The following is a 19,012-nucleotide window of genomic DNA, read 5'->3' on the forward strand; positions in this document are numbered from 1 at the left end:
CAGAAAAATTAAACACATGTTCAAGTTCTGCATACAATCAGAACATAGCAAGAGTTCACCCCTACTGCTGTATGAAAGCCTGCGCTATAGCCTCTGAGCATCACTGAAAGAGCCACCTCCAAGCCAGTGGAATTTGTATTTGTTCAAAACAAAGTCCAAACCTTAAACAGCTTTACGTATGCCTACGTTGTTAATGGGAAGAAACTAAAGTAACCAACCCCTCCTGAGATCAATCTATCGCTCAGGATACCTCAGAGGGGGACCCTTGCCAAATGCTCACAACTGCTTAAAAGACGGAGGGTTAAGGAAGCTGTCCATTTTCAGCTCAAAAGGATCTAAAAAAAATATTTCCGTTTATTTGAGAAGGAAGTGTCACTACAGGAAACATTGCCAGTGCAGTTTATAAATTAATCAGTTAATAGCTCAACATTTTCTAAATGCACACAGGCACGGTTCATGAGCGCAGCACAGTTTTTGCGCTGTCTTTCATTTACTTTCATTAGACCCCAAGTTCATGAATTTCTAGGTTAAGTTATCCTAAGAGCTTACAAAGTGATCAGATCCCGTGACCTAGAGCTCGTGTAATGCCTCACACCATTCGAGTGAAGAAAAAGCAGTTATACTTACAGATGAAAACCAAACACCACCACAAAGTAATGTTTGTACTATGAGGGCTATTTTGAAATGCATTGTTGCACGTAGCATTCCACCCAAGGGCCAAATGGAGATCTAGGCCATCACTAGTCAAGTATCTCCTCGCGTTACTTATTCATGTCTTAGCAGCAGAACGACAGTGTTTTCTGAACTGAAGAAAAATGCTGCCCCTTTTCCAAATGTAAATTCAAAGTGGTGGTGTACTGAAGGGTGGCACCAAGTTCAGTGGTGCAAACCTTGAACCTGCAAGCTCTAAAAATGAGCCCACATTATCTGTACAACACACAGTCATACAAGAAATGTTCTAGCCTATTCAGTACGAAATGCAATGCGTTACTAGGCACAAATACCACTGCTCACATTAGCACCGTGCAAAAGTTGGCATTGCTCAGTTTTCACTATGCTGAATCAAATACATTGGATTTACAGCATACACTGTGTTTCACTGGAAAGTATGTTTTTATATATATATTACAAATATTATATATAAAACATTTATATTTTATATATATAAAAGAATTAGTACAAGGCTACATTTCTTAGGCTTAGGTGCAGCATGCAGAAAAAAGTTTCAGCTTGTGTTTTTACATACCTCTTTTGATGTTCTACTCGCTGGCTCAGTTTGACTTCTAGAAGAAGAAAGATGATCAGAACTTAAAATAAAGCACTCGTAACCAACATAAAGCCGTGAAAACAGTTTATAAAACCTGAGCACCAAAACACCGTGTTCTGATAGTCTTATGAATATGGAAATTTATTTCTATACATAAAGTGTGCTCTCCTGGTACATTCAGTGCAACTGAAATAAAACCCCAAATCCCATTCCTTCTTTGTCCCCAATTACTCTAAGATACAGAATACAGCAGTGCAAGAAGAAGTCCTCACATATTTTCTTTCTTCTCTCTAAGTCTCAAAACGATGAAGACTGTGCTACACTTTTCTGTTCTTAAATAGTCAGCCATCCAAATATGAAGGCACCTTCAGGCAATCTGTATAGCCCCACTATCACAAACAGGTACCAGATAGAGCACTTTGGTTTCTACACTCCCCTGACAAAACAAGAACAGGTGTCTGTAGAAAAGTGCTTCTTTGTGGAGGCCCAAGCACTGTGTTCAGGTACCCACCATCCTCTAGCCTAAAGTGACTACCAATAGCAGTAGAAACATCACCTGAAAGCAGTTCCAAGGATTTTCTGTGGTCGAGGAGGCCTGTGTTAAAAAAATAAGGAAAAAAGCCTGGATTACCAGAATTTGCTTTAAGATCATCTTGAACATGCTACAATATTTTAGGAAACACTTATGGCACACAAGCCCTTGCCGAGATTCCACATACTCATTGGTCTGTACCTGCATGCTACTCATGAATCACACATGCAACCGTCCATCAGTTAACAAACAATTCATACATCATCCAAAGCGTCCCACGAGCAGAGGCAACCCAAAGGCTGCTGTGCAAGTCCTGCACAAATAGAAAGGCTCATACTTCCTGCCACTGCTACACCACCACCAGGCTCGCAAGTACAGCCACGTACCTCCTGAACATGAGGAAGTGCGAGGAAACGCTTTAGATTACCACACCATGGTTTCTCCATCCACTTGCCTTGAGGAAGATACTACAAGGTGACTAACGCATTTCTGAAGGCCTCTCCACCGTGACACCATGCGTTCATCATTCCCAAACACTAACGACTCTACCAGTTGTTTCCACAATGTTTCCAGCTGAAGGAAGAGAAAGCTAACCTGCCCGATCCATTTGCAACTTTAGGAGAGCAGCGGCATACATCCCTGATCCCCACGGGCAGGTATTTCTTGGATCTTTGATGCTAGGGGCACCTAGCCTCTCATTTTAGGGCAGCATTCCAAAACCAGGAGAGGGTGCCATCCAACCAGAAACCGAGGCGATATTGACAAGACAGCACTAAGCATCCCCATCTAAATTAACCCCCCAAACCAGGCCATGTTTAGAAGCACAGTGCTGTGGCATCCAGAAAGCCTTGGCAGCGCCTGAAAGCACTGCAACACCTACTGCAGTAATATGCCCAAAGCTTACAGGAGAGCCACATAAATTCAGGGGGTTTTGCTTGCAGATGCTTCATGGGTACTAGGATGACGCGGTACTGTTTGTTTGAGACACGCTGTAACTCGCCAGTACACTTTATGTATTGAGAACTAACATTAGAAAGACATGGCAAAACCACAAGTCAATAGTATCTACTGATGGTGGAGGAGAGGTCTGTCTTGAAGAAGCCTTGAAAACATGACCATTCAAACCATGCTGATGCAGCTGATACAGAACTGGACTGGACGAATACATCGATGACGGCGATAATGCTGTAGTCAGGCTTACATTTGAGTATCTGCAATTGTAATCAGATTCTCTGTCCTCCATAAATCTGAGGAATACAGCAGTAATACCTGGAGCACAGAGAGCAGCTTAGGCTGAAAACAAACTTAGAAAGGTAACTACTAACATTTGGGAATGTGCTCAACTGCTTTCTGAGCTTCAGGTTTGGAAAAGATCAACTGTTCCTTCACCGTCCTGGCACAAAAGGCAATACGCTTTAGGATGTTGTTCTTTTTCTCTTGCCCGACATAGACATTGTCTTTAGGAATCTAATAGGAAGCACTTAAGAATGAAACTTCTTGTTTGCATGGTTTGCCAGCTGGCCACTCTCAGTCCTTCCTCTGGAGACAGCATGCAGCCCACACACACACACACCCCCTTTGGGGTGTAAGAATACCCTGCCCCCCTCCCCCAGACAAAGGAAGCAGTCAAACACGGAGACTCGGACTGCTGGCAGATGGGAACAAATCACCGGTTCACACTGCAATGTGTCTCTCCGTTTACTCTAAAAGCACTAAAAGCAAAAGCATACAATAAGGAATCTCTCTGCATAGAGGAAACAGGATGGAGAACTTGACTCTCAGAAAAACCAAGCCCAAGAACAAACCCAATTCAAACGTCTGAACAGTTACCACTGTTGGAGCTTGAATGCCACGTCCCAGCAGGCTGAAAAATCTAAGTCTGCTTTGGGACAGACACCTTCAAATCTGCCCTGTCACAACACAATTTAACAGCAGCTTTAACAAGAAAGATACAACCTGAATGCCTCCGTAAACTAACCGCCACAAAGAAGGTGAACGCACTGAAACCCCTCCCAAAGAACACAACGTGTTATGGCTACTTACCCAAGGTCTGTTTTGCCGGTAGCTTTAACTCCTCTGACGGGGACTCCCCTAACAGTTACCGATGAGTTCCCCGGAATCAGGGCATTATCATCTGTGTATTCTGGAAACAACATCAATACAGAGAAAGCATCAGTCAGTTTGTAAGAGTGATATTGACATGTCGTGACGTAGCACTTCAGGGAATCCCTTTACAGATACAAACCCAACATTTTACACACAGCGTCATGCTTTTATCGTCTCAGGTTACCTTTCCAGAAATCTTCAGGTCTGATAGTCAAACACAAGCAGCAAAATCTTTTCCATTTTTTTGGAATCGTTTCAATGCCAACAGCAAAATGGTCTCTAAAGTCACTAAAGCAGAGTCTGCTAAAGCATGAGGTTCTTTCCTGATCTCACTTACATTGCTTTTGCTCCTGTTAGCTTACAAAACCCTAGAACATGTCTCTATAACAGCGAGCACGGAAGAGGACACCCCCACCCTGCCTCCCACCTTTTCAAACACATCCCAACCATCCATTTTGCCTTCCCACCATCTTCAAAGAGAGTCCACCATCTCTTTCTTTTTTTTTCCCCCAGTGATGTTTAAAATCCTGTTTACTTTTAGCTTCTATTAGCATTGCTGCTATTACGAGATTTCCGTGATCACGCGGCCCCGAAAAATCTGAACAAGTTGGCCATCTTCACTCAAGGTTCACTGAAGGGTCTTTCCAAGATCACGTCACCATTTAGTCAGGACTCCTGCACCAAGTTATAAAACCCACGACCGTATCTCCACAGGGAAGATCTCCGAGAACCCCCTTTAGGCAGAACATCCTGGCCGAGTTCTTTCCTTCATCTTCTGAAGGTGACTTTAAGCACGTAGAGGCTGTTCAATAAAAACGGAAATTCACGGTTGTGTGTAAAACCCCAAAATCTCGCATACATGTGTATGACACTGAAATGTATTCCTTAGCTTTGCTCTGACAACCACTGGGGGATTTTTGCCTTTTCACAGGGAAGACACCCTTACAGAAGTTCCACTAAGTATCTGTGTCACAACCTGTACATCTGCCTCTACCTGCATGTCTATCTCTACCGCCGTATGACACGCGATCCCGTAACACCCCCAAGACCCCTAACACCGTGCTGTTAAGTCTCCTCACAGATACTCTCCTGAACATACTTTACCTATCTGCAGGTAAACAGCGTGCTTAGGTCCAACCACTTGAAAGGCTAGGGCCAAAGTTACAGTTACCGCAGCAGACATGTTATTCTGTTTAAGTTTTAATACATCAAACAGGAAGAGGGAAAAAACCTATGAGTACACATTGTAAAGAAAAGACTGTTGTGAGAATGTCACAGAACCACAGGAAAAAAAAAAGAAAAAAACCAAAACAAAACACCCGATAAAATTTGAATGTTTAAGGAATGGCAACGGTTTCCAAGTCTTTTTATTTCTGTCATATCCCAAAGTCTTTAATCACATGCAAGCTTTGCCAGATGGTAGATTACCAAACTGAAACAGCACGCTAAGTAATACGAAACCATTACCGTCTCTGAGAATCAAGCACCATTTCTGAGATTCAAAAGAACTTAGGGCTTCTCGAAGAACATTTCTAGGTATATTCACCATAAGTGATCTGCCATAAAACTTCAGTATTGCCCTGACACCGTTTAACACGCAGTACCAGGAAAAAAATGCACCGTTTGAAAGAAACGAAGAAATGATGCTCAATAACATCTGAATGAAAATGTCTTTGGTGTAGCAAAGAAGCTGTATTAGCAAGAAATGCCAAGTATACTTGAGACAGAACACCCGTCTACAAGATGGCTTTCCAGGGTCTGCATAGATTCTCACTCACAGATACACTCTTGATCCAAAACGTTGCTACTGAGCAGTTTCTGCAGCAGCCAAGCGCCACTTTGGCAATGCGGTGGAGTAAAAGTAGTTGAAGACAAATTTCAGTCACCAAACCCACTTTTTTCCCCTTCAAATTAGCCATCCACTCCTTTTCTATCACGTTCAGCCTTCTCTGCCGGGTTTCAAAGAAATCTGGCAGGTTTGTGATTACAAGGCATTGTCCCACATTTCCTTATCGTTTTACCTAGAAGGGTTCCCAGAAACCAAACCTCTTCCACGCACGGTGCCGCACATCGACCCCGTACGCTGCTGTGCCTGGCTGCGCACACAGCCCTCACGCCAGCTGCCAGCGCACAACCACGGAAGAGCAGCTCTGAGGCCCCAGCACAAGTCACCGCTGCCGGCCGCGGCCCAATCGCCTCACTGGCCACCTGCGCCACCGCCAGCCGGCCGGTCCCCGCATCCCGCGCCTGCCGCCCCCACGCGCCTTCCATGGTCTAGGCGTTGGTGACCTGCAGGTCGCAGTGAGTCGCCTTCAGCCTCTCGCGGCCTGATCTGGCGCCTGAGGTCCTGTCACCGCCAGGCTTTCAATACCTGCTCTCCCCTCCTGTCACCCCCCAGGCTGTCCCCAACAGCTGTCCTCTCCTGTACCCCCCCCCCCAGGCCTGTCCCCACCTACTGTCCCCTCCTGTCACCCTCCAGGCTGCCATTGCCTGCTGTCCCCTCCTGTCACCCCCGGGCTGTCACTACCTGGTGGCATAAGCTACATGAGATAACAAGACAATAAGAAAAAAAAAAACCAAACCGAAAACCTGCTTTGGTGAACACCAAAACACCCATGACTTTCTCAGGCTCTTCACTACCCCACATGTGAGTCAAGGGACAGGGTCTCCCACAGGCTCTTTTGCGGGCACTTCCTGAAGACACCCCCACCCCCCAACCCCCACCCCACCCTGCTTTTCTACAAGTGCACAAAGAGGTTAAGAAGAGTTTCATGTCTAAGTTAAAGGAGGCAGTTTCTGAAATTAGCTTAGGTGAAAAAAGCAAGGTGGTGTATTTATGGATTTTCTCCTCTGCAAAGCCATGAAGAAAACATGAACCGCACTCCCCAAAGGCAAAGGAGCAAACTGAGGGAGAGCAGCTCACTGGCGCCTTTCAGAGCTTCAACAGTCTGGAGAAACGGGAAAAAAACCCATGCAAAGATAAAGAGCAGCCAAGATGCACTTTTATAAAATGCACATTGGGGCCTGTTCCAGATCTCAGAATGACTTTCAGTATTGCTTTGCATGACTATTAGACCAAGGCCTAAAGTGGCGTGATAGCTTCTGCTTGCCGGGGCACGGTAAGATCACTCAAACGAGCGACAAGGTAACAAGTAAACACCAGAGGCAATAGCGGAGCTTACCGTTTCCCTCCACTGGTGACCAGCTGTACATAAACCAGCTTAACCAGCCTCCCTAAGGGTGGCTCTAAAGTCGCTGAAAAGGAAAAAAAAGAAGGTAAGTGCTTAGCCTGAAATGCAAAGGCACCATCTTGGCTCCCAGGCAGGTGGCACAGATGGCCCAACAGGGTCATGTGCCCACCTTCCAGGGAAGATAAAAAAAGCGCAGGACGTCTTAGTGGGGTGGGTTTGTTGCATCCTTTCCGTTTGCTGAAAGCCTGAGGAAGGATGTATTCCACGGTAGGACCGGTGGCACTTTAGACCTGAGGTTAAAAAAGTGCTGCACTTCAGTGACGCTCCCCAAGCTGCTTTCACCACCAAACAGAAAAAGATTTGCTTTCTCCAGTATGGTGGGAATGATACCATAAAGTCGGTCAGGGAGAAAAACCCTCTAAGCCTTGCTTGCAAGTTTCAGAAGGCCGGCATTCTTTATGGCAGTGCTGGGAGCACGGGGGAATGTTTCCTCTGAGCGTGCTCACCCAGTTCCTCGAGGGTACGCACTATGGACAGCAGAGCACTTGCACACTCATAGCGCATTACACATGCATTTTCAGTCAGGCACGGGATGGGTTACAAGTTGCTTGCTTTAATGCAAACGAGCACACACCCTCAGACAGCACTGCTGAGGTTTTTTACTAGCTCCCCGTGCTCCCCAAGCGGGGCCTTGCCCTCTCTCGGGGGGCTATCTGAGTCAGAGGTCACGATCTCCCCCCACAACAATTACCTTTATCCGAATTCCAACCAACATTCTGCGGATCGCAGCACTCTTATCGGCTTGTCTCCTCCTGCGACCACAACGTCCTCACCCAGAGGCTCTTTCTGCATCACTGAAGAGAACGCAGATCTTTTCCCCATCCATTCTTTGTTCCCCATCCTTCCCAAGGCTGACTCCCTGCATGAGAGGTCCCTTAATTCGTCACTTCTAACAGCTTTAGAGAGTCAGCTTGGCCTAACCTTTGTGCGCAGGTGTGTTTAACGTAGAGCTACACAGCAAATCAGAGCGTGGTAACCGGGGAGCTCAGACATCTTGTCCCTTTGCCGAGCCAGCAGCCTTCCCTTAACAGAATCCCTGGACATAAACGTATACACAGTGGAATCTATACAGTGGCATCAAACGTCCCGCCAGACACCACAACCTCTGTCCCTGGCATGGCCCAACTGCCCAGCACCACCAGACCACTCTGGCCCAAACACCATAAGGCAATGGTTCCCACCTGACAACAGCAAGTCGAGGAACATTTTTTTTTTTTTTCCTAAATAGAGAGAGTTTTACTTCGTATGCTGCCGACTACATCAAATTCTGTTTTGCTGGCTGACTGGATAGACAGCAAAGCTGAACTCCACATCAAATATAATCAAATCTATCAAGTATATCACATAATGGAATATATCAAATGCAGTTTCTTATATTGCAATAAAAGAAAATAGCATGCAATATGATAAAAGGAACCAGTGGCAGTTACTGTGAGCGATATGATAAAAGAGCAACAGGAGCGAAGCATCCATTTGTTATCCCAAAGTGTTAACGTGACTAAGGAAAGGAGACATCACCAATTAACACCCCAACAACACCCAGGCCCACCCTTCGGCTGGGAGCCCCCTTGCAGCCAGTGCCAGGAGTCCCTCGGGAGCTGGGAAATTCCCCTGGAGAAGGTACCAGGAAGGAATTCTCTTGCTGCTTCCCACCGTGCATGGTAGCCATGTGAGGCACAGCACAAGAGTTCTGCTCCCTGCTTTCTCTGGTGAGAAAATTGACACAGCACTTTTGAACTCATGGCCTGGGAAACCATGAACCAAAAAACATGGCCTGGGGAAGTGCAGGGCTGCTCCCCTGGAGAGGGTTCCAGAAGGAATTTTATTGCTACTTCTCACCATGTCCTTGCAGCCACGTCAGGCACAGCAGAGAAGTTGTGCACCCTGCTCTCTGTGGGGAGAAACTGGACACCTTTACACTGGCAATAATGCACAGCCCAAAAAACTCACCTTGACAAAGTGCAGGGCTGCTCCCCTGGAGAAGGTGGCAGGAAGGAATTCTCTTGCTGCTTCTCACCCTGCCCTGGCAGCCATGTCAGGCACAGCACAAATGTTCTGCTCCCTGCCTTCTGTGGTCAGAAAATGGACCCCTCACCTTTGAAATTGCGCAGAGCCCAAAAACCTCACCTTGGCAAACTGCAGCACTGCTCCCCTGGAGAAGGTGGCAGGAAGGAATTCTCTTGCTGCTTCTCACCCTGCCCTGGCAGCCATGTCAGGCACAGCACAAAAGTGCTGCTCCCTGCTTTCCGTGGTGAGCAAAAATTAATCCCTCAGCGGTGCAGTCGTTAAGATCCAAAAAAAGTCCCTTTGGCAAAGTACAGCACTCCTCCCATAAAGAAGGTTCCAGGAAGGAATTCTCTTGCTGTTCTCACCCTGCCCTGGCAGCCATGTGAGGCACAGCACAAAAGTTCACCTCCCTACTTCCTGTGGTGAGAAATTTGACCCAAACATTTTGCACTCATGCAGAACCAGTGCTCACTTTGTGAAAGGGCAGCACTGCTCCCCTGGAGAAGGGGCCAGGAAGGAATCCTCTTGCTGTTTCTCACCCTGCCCTGGCACCCATGTGAGGAACAGCACAGCACAAAAGTTCTGCTCCCTGCTTTCTGTGGTGAGCAAAATTGACCCTTCAGAGTTGCAGACCTTAAGAGCCAAAAAAAAATACATCTTGGGAAAGGGCAGCACTGTTCCCCTGGAGCAGGTGCCAGGAAGGAATTTTCTTGCTGTTTCTCACTCTGTCCTTGCAGCCATGTGAGGCACAGCACAAATGTTCTGCTCCCTAATAGCTGTGTTCTGAAAATGAACCCCTCACATTTGCAATCGTATAGAGCCAAAAAACCCCTCACCTTGACAAGTGCAGCACTGCTCCCCTGGAGAAGGTTCCAGGAAGAAACTCACTTGCTGTTTCTCACCGTGCCCTGGCCGCCATGTGAGGCACAGCAGAAAAGTGCTGCTCCCTGCTTTCTGAAGTTGGCAAAATTGACCGTTTATAGTTCTACTCATGTAGAGACAGGACTTTCTTATTCAAAAGCAAAACCCAAAAAGCCACGTAGCCGTGGGAAACCCTTTATCCTTCCGTGTGGCTGGTGACTTCCCATGGCTCTTCCGCAAGGCAGGAGAAACAACCATGAATTTGGAAGCCCACGTAAATTCAAGTACACTTAGTCCTCTGACAGTCACTACTTATGGGCCAGCAGTCCTCTCACCCCTCCACAGATCTGCCTCTTAGTCCTCTAGCAGTCATCCTCCATGGAGGGACCACAAGTCCTCCATACCTACCTACCAACTCACCAGAAATGAGTCAGACCACACCAGAAGTGACACTGCCTGACCTGCAGGAGATATACTAGGCCTGTAACGATGGTTTCAAGACAGAAAAAAACACCACCGTCCACCAGCACAGCAGAAAAACAACCAGAAGAAACTTGGTACACAAACCAGAGGCCCCCATGCAAACCCTACAAAGGCAAAATAGCTGAAAAAAGGCACTCTCCACAAAAAAAAAAAATCACCACACAGAACACATGATAAAAATGCCATAACCCCAGGAACACAGGGCCAACAAACACAGGTTCTGTCCATAACAATAACACACTTTGACACTAACTCGCCTGACCTCTGGCATACCATAACCTTGTTGCCCCCAAACCACAGCACATTGTAGCCCTAAGGCAACACAAAATGGAACGCAAAGTCCCTGAAGATCTCCGCCAGGGCAAAAGCAAAGCACAGAGCCACACGGGAGGGTGGGGTTGGAAGGGACCCGTGGAGGTCCTCTGGGCCAAGCCCTCTGCTCCATCACGCTCACCTAGAGCAGGTCGCAGAGAAATGTGTGCCCTTGGCCTTTGAAGATCTGCAAGGACAGAGGCTGCACACCCTCCTTGGACAACCTCTGCCAGCATTTGACCGCTCTGGGGGGGAAAATTTGCCATTTCTATCTCTCATTTCACTGTACCACATTCCAGAACAGCCATGACATTACAAGCTCAGGCTTGAAAGCCAGTGCTGTGGCTGGCCTGAAATTCTGTCCCCGTATTTTTCATCCACTGGTAGCTAAAGGAGGACAAACAAGGATTTCTTTCAAAGGAGAACTTCTCTTTTCCTCTGTCCTACTTCTCTACCAGTGATCTGGATTCTGAGTGCTGTGCCACTGTCCTAATGGCCTGGAGAGGGATACTTCTTGTAGGACAGGGAGGAGGTGACAGTGGAGATCATCAGGCTGGGGAAGCTGAAGGAAAACGCAAGCAACTGGAGTTGCCTGGAGCAAGAGTGGCCAGCTTCAGAGCTAGGTCACCTCGTGTCCTCAGCTCCCATGCAGGAGCTGAACCACACACATGGACTGCAAAGCAGTGTGGCCCATAGAAAAAAATCTGCTTTTGGCTCGGGATCGCCCAGGGGCATTTAACTGCAATTCCGCCCTTGTCAGCAGGAAGGAAACATGCCCTGCAAGCACACACTGAGGCATGACACCTTCACCGGGGCTAAAGGGTACCTCAGGAGACCAACATGGGACCCCCCAGGGGCACCTGGATTGCTGGCTGGAGGACGGGTAGGTCAAAGGACCCTGATGGGAGCCCTGCAGGCTCCATACATTGGACCAACGGGCACCTTCCCTTGTCACACAGAGCATCCTCTCGGATGCTCTGGACAGTTTCTGGTAGATCTCTGGAGAAGAGCTTCCCCCCAGCCCTCTCCCATGGGCTTGCTCACCCCCGGTGCCCTTCCCAAGCACAGCCCCAGCAGGTGGATGCAACCGGCGTTGCAGGGAAGAACAAGCAGCAGGCACACAGTCAGCACTGCAGGAAAGCTGGGACCCCAGACACCCACCCAGCCTCCCCAATCCCAGCCTGGCCCACAAGAGTGCCTTTATATCCCTTTCCCAGAAGTGCTGAATTCCCCTTCCAGCATTAGCCACTGGACCCACGCTGCTTCTTGCTGCAGTGTACAACAGCCAGCAGAGAACTTGCTACATGTCTCTGATGTCCTGCATTTTTCCTGAAAAGGGCGGGTGTGTAACTCTCTGCATCGCTTCTATTTGGAGCAAGGCATTGCTTAGGGTCAACAGTGAAACCAGACACGGGCCATCAAAAGCTGGCTACGGGTCCCTTCTTTGCCATGGTCATGGCCTACCCCACAAACTCGCCCCTGGCCGTGTTGGCCACCGGCTGGGTGAAGGTCATGGCTAACAGGGCAGGGGCTCCTGGGTGGTGCTCATCCAGCCCTGATCGCCAAGGGTGAAGCCTTAACACCCAGGTGGGATAAAGCCTTCCCAAGCAAGGGTGGTGCTCCAGGGGCACCACAATTCCTGCCGAAGCTCACCACACCTTTCATTTCCCTGTGGCGCCTGGCAGGACCCGAGCGGCTCTTTACTGCTGCTAGTCCCCCCGTCTTTTGGTAAAAATGGAAGTTTTTCCTCCCGGTGGGCCTGCTCCAATTCCAGCGCCTTGGGGCCTGAGGCCTAGCACGGCCTGTGTGCCAGAGGCCTTCCAACGGCTAGGCCGGCCTCCACCAAGAGGAGTCTGCCTCTAGCCACAATGGTCATCTCTAGGAAAAACAGCTTCTTTTATTGAGCAGGACCCTGTCAAAAAGCCAGGTGAAAGCGCTGGCCGCAGGCGCAGGGAGGTGGCCCTTGCCCCCTGCCCTGTCCTGCTCGGGGCTCCCCCGGGCAAGGCAGGGCCGGCCATACTGGAGAGGGCCCCAGCCCCGCCCCCGCAGGCCCCGCCCACTTTCCGTTGGGCTCAGACCGTTGGTCACGGGGAGCCCACGGCCACCACAGGCAGCAGGGCAGAGCCGTGCTGGCACGCAGCGGCGCTGGCAGGAGGCAGCCTCTGGCCCAGCAGCGCTGCCACAGCACCAGCACCCCGCTTCCCAGCCTCCCCGTCGCCGGCTGGGCCCCCTCCTCGCTGCACGGCCAGGGCCCTCCTCTCCCGGGCAGGATGGGCCAGGCCAGCTGCTGCTGCAGCTCCAGGTGGGCTCCCCCAGGGCTCGGGGACACGCGGGCACAGCTGGGCCACGCAGCACTGACGTTGCTCATGCCCGCCGCTCTCTGCTCTGCAGGGAGGCTCTCAGCGACGCCGAGCCGGTGCTGAGCGCAGACGTGCGGCTGACCCGGGGCCGCAAGAGGAGCGAGAGGCGCCTGCTCCTCCTCCACAAGGAACTGGTGGTCGCCAAGTTGCGGTAAGACCCTCAGAGCCCAGATCCTTCCCCCCAGCCCCGGCCCAGGGACACCCTGGCACCAGCCCCAGGCCCCGGCCCCTCGGTGCTGGAGGCACCAACGTCCGTCCCAAGGGCAGGTGGGGGACAGGGCTCTGCGCGTGGGGACCCAGCCCAAGGAGCCCCGCTCCAGCTCAGGGCCGGCTTCTGCTCTCTGCAGACATGGCACCAGCCTGCGCCCACAGCTCTGCCTGGCCCTGGACCAGCTGTGGGTGCTCAGCAGCGGGAAGGAGGCTGCGGGGCAGGAGGGACAGGAGGAGGAGGAGCAAGGCACCGATGAGGACAGCACCTCTGTCATCCTCGCCTGGCCCACCGGCTCCTGCATTGCCACTTTTGGGTGAGTCGTGGTCGGGCAGGAGAGCTTCCCAGCCGTGCCCACGCCATCCCGTGAAGACTGGCCTCTGCCTTGCGTGCAGAGCCTGGGCAGGGAGCAGGCAGCTCGGTGGCAGGGAGGGAGGGATGGGGGATGCTTCCCCATCCTGCATCCCCTCGTCACCTTTTGGCCCCCAGAAGGGAAGGGCAAATACAGCTGCTCAGGCAGGACAGAGCAACCCAGGGCTTTGACAGCGCCTCTGTCCTGCCCCACGGGGCAGGGCTGTGCAGGCCCCCACCTTTGCCCAGGGCTGGGGGCAGCAGGGCCTGACGCTGTCTCTCCTCTCTTTCTGCAGCTCCCAGGCACTGAAGGAGCTGTGGGTGGCCACGCTGCTGGGGTAAGCCGGGGGGGGGGTGCTCCAGGAGAAGCTGGGCCCACGGGGGAACACAGCCCCCAGCTGGGGAAGGTGCCCCTGGGGCTGCAGGCAGCTCTCGCGCACAGCTGCCTGACAAGAGACAAGAGACGGCTTGGGGCTCACCCAGCTCTCTCCCTCTCCCTTCCCGGTGCACAGGACACCAGAAGGACGCACGGGAGCCCGCGTCACCCGCCTAACATCCATCAAGCTCCTGGAGAAGGAGCTGAGCCGCCGCCACGCCGTGAGTGTCTCTCTGCTCTGGGCCCTGTCCCCAAGCACTGCTCCTGCAGCCGAGCAGCAGACCCATGGCTGCTCACCTTCTTCCCCTCCTTCTCTCCCGCCCAGTGGAGGACAGTGCGCGCCAGGAGCCTGGAGAGGCTGATGGAGGCACAGGCAGAGGTGAGAATGGCTGCCTTGCACCCATCTCTGGCTGTGCTGGGATGTGCAGCCAGTGGGGTGACCATGTGCAGGAGGGCGGGGGTTCCCACAGTACCACTCCGCAGCAGAGGGGGTTGGGGAGACACCAGGAACGCTGGTACGTACTGGCTGGCTGGCGGAGCTGGGACGAAACCTGCCGCACGGGGCAGAGAGCCTGGGAGGCCAGAGGGTCCCAGCTCTGCCATGCTTAGGCTGCTGGTGCCGGGGGGCAGCTCGCCGCTGGCCCTTTCTGCTGCGGGGCTGCTCTCCAAGCGCAGCCCGATTCTTGGTTCTTGCAGGCTCATCCCAAGCAAGGGCCTGCGACGGCCCCATCTGCAAACGCAGGGGGACTTTGCCACGAGCCAGGTGAGTTTGGGAAAGAAAGGCAGCCTCCTGCAGTGGATTGAACTGTGCTCACTTGTCCCCTGAGTGTCGCCATGCAGGTTGGGCACCGCACGGGAGGACAGCACCTGGACTAGCAAGGACACCTGCTGGAGAGCGGCCGCTGCATGAGCTTCTGCAGGACACAGAGCCTCTGCGGCTGCCCACAGCTTGCAGGAGGGCAGGGCAAGGGCTGGGACAGGCTGTCCTGGTGGCACACCAGCTCTCGGCAGCCTCCAAGCCACAGCTGCTGGGCCAAAGCCACGGTTCCAGCTGCTGGCTCCCTGCCTGTCCTGCCGCACTACACAGCATCGCGCTGCGGGCAGGACAGAGCAGGGCAGGGCAGGCTCTGGGACCGCTGGCCTGGGGTTCTCCGTTGATGGCGTCTTACTCTGTTTTCCTTTGCAGCAGGAGGGAGCAGCAGCAGCAGCAGGAGGAGGATGGGGCTGCCCTGGCCCTTTGCTCTACGGCGCACCCCGGCCGCTGCCCAGGCACCAGGGCAGGCGGGCTCCGGCTGCAGCAGGGCGCTCTTTGGGCAGCCCCTGGCAGCCCTCTGTGGGGAGGACAACACGCTGCCCCGGCCCATCCAGGTAAGCCAGCCTGGACACGGGGTCCCCAGCCCCCCACTCAGTCCACAGGCAGCGTCCCCTGGCTCCAGGTACTGGGGAATTGGGCTCTCTGCCCATGGCTCACGCTTCTCTGCTCCCAGCCCCTTTGCAGGAGGACAGAGCCCAGCCTGGGGAAGAGCGCTGGCCATGGCCACCGCTGCTGCAGGGCAGCTCCTCAGCCAAGCCACTGTCCTGCATCTCTTGCAGGAGCTGCTGGCTGTCCTGCACCAGGAAGGACCGACGACGGAGGGGATATTCCGCAGAGCTGCCGGCGGCACAGAACTTCGGCAGCTACGCGAGGCCCTGGACCGCGGCACGGAAGTCGATGTGGGAAGCCAGCCTGCACTGCTGCTGGCCGTCATCTTGAAGGTGAGCGCTTCTGAGCTGCAGCTGGAGGAGCTCCTGGCTGGCCTGCAGCGTTCAAAGGCTCACCTGCAGCCCTTGGCATTGCAGGAATTCCTGCGAAGCATCCCCACCAAGCTCCTCGTCATCGACCTCTACGAGGACTGGATGGCAGCCATGGAGAGGGCCAGCAAGCAGGCCAAGGTGGAGGAGCTGAAAGCGTAAGTGTGGGCAGCCGCCGGCCTGTTGAGCAGGGACCGGGAGAGTTCTGGGACCTGCCTGCAAAGGCATGGGTTCCTCAGAAAGCTGTCTTTTCGGGCAGCTGCAAAGCTGTGCAACACGGCTGCTGGCTCCCACCCGCCTGGGGCCAGCTGCAGGGACGGCTGTGGGCACCCTCTGCTTCATCAGCCTTGTCTTCCTCTTCCCTCAGGGTGGCTGACAAGTTGCCTGTGGCCAATCTCCTCCTCCTGAAGCGGCTGATGGCCCTGCTGCAGCACATCGGCCACAACGCAGCCACCAGCAGAATGAGCTGCAGCAACCTGGCCATCTGCATCGGGCCCAACCTGCTGAGCCCACCCAACGAGGACCTGCTCCCGCTGCAGGCCATGCTGGCAGTGACCGAGAAGGTACGCCCTACCCAGCAGCCGGCTGCTGCCTTCCCGGCCCATCGGAGCTTGGCTGTTGAGAGGTCCCTGGCTGCCTCCTCCCTTGAGCCAGGGCTGGTGGGCTGGGTGCCTGGAAGAGCAACCCCCAGCCGCAGCCACCTGCGCAGACAAAGGGTCAGCAGTGGGAAAGGCTGCTTGACATGTCTGCAGGCACCTGGCTTGAGACCAAGGCTTTCATGTCTGCAGGTGAACGTGCTGGTGGAGTTCCTCATTGAAAACTGCGGGGACATCTTTGGGGGGGAGGTGGCCGGCCTCTCCCCTCCATCAGCCGAGGAGGTGCCAGCACCCATGGACAGGCGCACAGGTAGGAGGAGGGGCTGAGGCTTGTCACAGACACTGGGGCTCGGGATGCCAGAAACCTCAACGTTGAGGAGACAAGCGGTGTAGGGCTTGGCTGGGCTTTGCTTGAGATGTACTTGACTTCCAAGAAGTCGCGCTGCTGCACGTGCTTTTGCTTTCCAGAGCTGCAGTGCGAAGAGCAAAGTGGCCCTGCAGGCACAGCAGACACCCAGCGTCCGGCAGAAGCCTTTCTGGATGCAGACGCCTCTCTGCTGGACATCGACAGAGGAGCTGGGGGAGACACAGGGGCAGGGCCCAAAGCGGCAGAGGTACGGCAGCTCCACAGACACTGGGACAACATGTCTCAAGTGGGACAGTAATTTCCCAGGAGGCCAAGCAGCCGCTGGGCCTCCTCCTGGCAGCCGCTCTCTTGTGCCTTTGGGGCTCCTCCTCTCCCCCCAGCGTGGTACGTGTTAAGGAAAACTGGAAAGGCTGTTTCTGGAATGCATTTCATGAAGTATGATCTGCTTCATCAAACAAAACATACCTACAAAACACCCACAAAAGGACAGAAGGGAGTAGCTGTCACCTTGAGAGGGCTTTTGCTCAGATCCTATTCCATCGCAGCTTCATCAAGTCTAGGCTGCAGTGGCTGGACTGTGCAAAATGTGCATGATGCAAACCAGCATCTCCTCTGTAGAGCTAAGATGGCAATTTGGCAGTCAGGCCCTCACTACCCCAGGCCCTTACTTGCCACCCGTTACCTCCCACGTTTCTGGTTTAGGCACCTCCAGATTTGCCTCCAGCCACCCCCGAGGGCACGGCAGAGTCCCCGGCATGCCTGCAACAACTGACCAGCCTGCCCCAGGAAACCAGGTAGGAAGAGCTCCCCTTGCCTGACCTGAGAGCTCACTGCAGGGGCTTGGGGCTTTCCCCCTCTCATCACGCTGTGGGGTGGAAAGTTTTTCAGGATCCCACCAGGAGAAGGAAAACTCGAGACAAAGAAAGAGAAAAGAAATCTGGGCAGAGGAGAGGGACAGCACAGCAAAAATAAAACGGAGAAGAGAGGAAATGACTTTGCGGGCCCAAACCTGAGAAAATTCAGGACGGTGCAGCACGTCAGGAAGGCCAGGTGCGTACCAGGCGCTGCTGCCCATCTTTCCCGAGTCTGAACACGGCCCTAAGTCAGCCCAGCTGGCTGGCAAGGGCCGGCGAGGGCTGGTGCTGAGCAGGGTTTGGGATGAGCCCCACGGCAGCTCCCCAGGGGCTCCCCATCGAGCCCTGCTGCGTGGCACAGGGGCACTGTCAGCATCCCTGCGCACGCACAGCTCCCTAGGGAGGTCACCCCTGGGGAGAAGGCCCCTAGTGGAGGCCAGCAAGAGCTCTCCCTTCTGGGCCATGAGGAATTCCTCAGAAACAGTGTCCTCCAAAGAAGGGGGAACCAAATCCTGCCTCTTCCTGCCTCTGGGGGCTTAGCAGAGCTTTCTGACTCTGTCGTTGCAGGTGCTGACTGACTTTCACCGGCTGAACCGCTGTGACTCCTGGGCCCTCGCAGCTGGTGTTGACAATAAAAGAATCTTTTCCCTCTCCTGACCGTGTCTGCCATCGTGTCTTCCGGAGTGGGGAGCTCTTGTGCTGGGAAGGACCCTCGGGGAGGAGTTTGGGATCATCCCTTGCCCCAGCACCCTTTCCAGCGGGCATCGGGGCTGAGTTGAGGAGCTTTAGGAGGAAAAGCAAAGCACAGAGCCACACAGGAGGGTGGGGTTGGAAGGGACCCGTGGAGGTCCTCTGGGCCAAGCCCTCTGCTCCAGCACGCTCATCTAGAGCAGGTTGCAGAGAACTGTGTGCCCTTGGCCTTTGAAGATCTGCAAGGACAGAGAGCCCACAACCTCCTCGGACAACCTTTGCCAGCATGGGACCACTCTGGGGGGGAACATTTGCCATTTCAATCTCTTCTTTCACTGTACCACATTCCAGAACAGCCATGACATGACCAGCTCAGGCTTGAAACCAAGTGCTGTGGCCGGCCTTCAGGGCCAGCAGGGACTGGGGGCCAGAGGGGAAGTGTTTTAGGGACGGATCGTGGGGGCCGGAGGGAGGGTTTGAGGGACGGACGCCGAGGAAGGCCTCATCCCTGCAGAGATGGCTCAGGCCCAGGGCCTGTCTTAAGGTTCAGTCTTAGTGTTAGGGCTTAAGGTTATATCTTAGGGTTAAGTCTTAGGCTTC

The 19,012-nt window shown here is 53.2% G+C and overlaps 1 protein-coding gene across 1 annotated transcript; it reads left to right on the forward strand.

The window, feature by feature from the left end:
• The first annotated feature begins 11,616 nt into the window (after positions 1–11,616).
• On the forward strand, positions 11,617–18,379 carry LOC130159878 (T-cell activation Rho GTPase-activating protein-like). The gene is made up of 9 exons (XM_056361907.1): positions 11,617–11,702; positions 13,211–13,330; positions 14,251–14,335; positions 15,423–15,482; positions 15,708–15,869; positions 15,954–16,063; positions 16,273–16,468; positions 16,694–16,750; positions 18,290–18,379. Exons 1-9 carry the CDS (start codon positions 11,617–11,619, stop codon positions 18,377–18,379), a joined length of 966 nt encoding a protein of 321 aa, XP_056217882.1.
• The last annotated feature ends 633 nt before the right edge of the window (positions 18,380–19,012 follow it).

This window comes from Falco biarmicus, chromosome 16, assembly GCF_023638135.1.
Source record: "Falco biarmicus isolate bFalBia1 chromosome 16, bFalBia1.pri, whole genome shotgun sequence".
NCBI classification, from domain to species: Eukaryota; Metazoa; Chordata; class Aves; order Falconiformes; family Falconidae; genus Falco; species Falco biarmicus.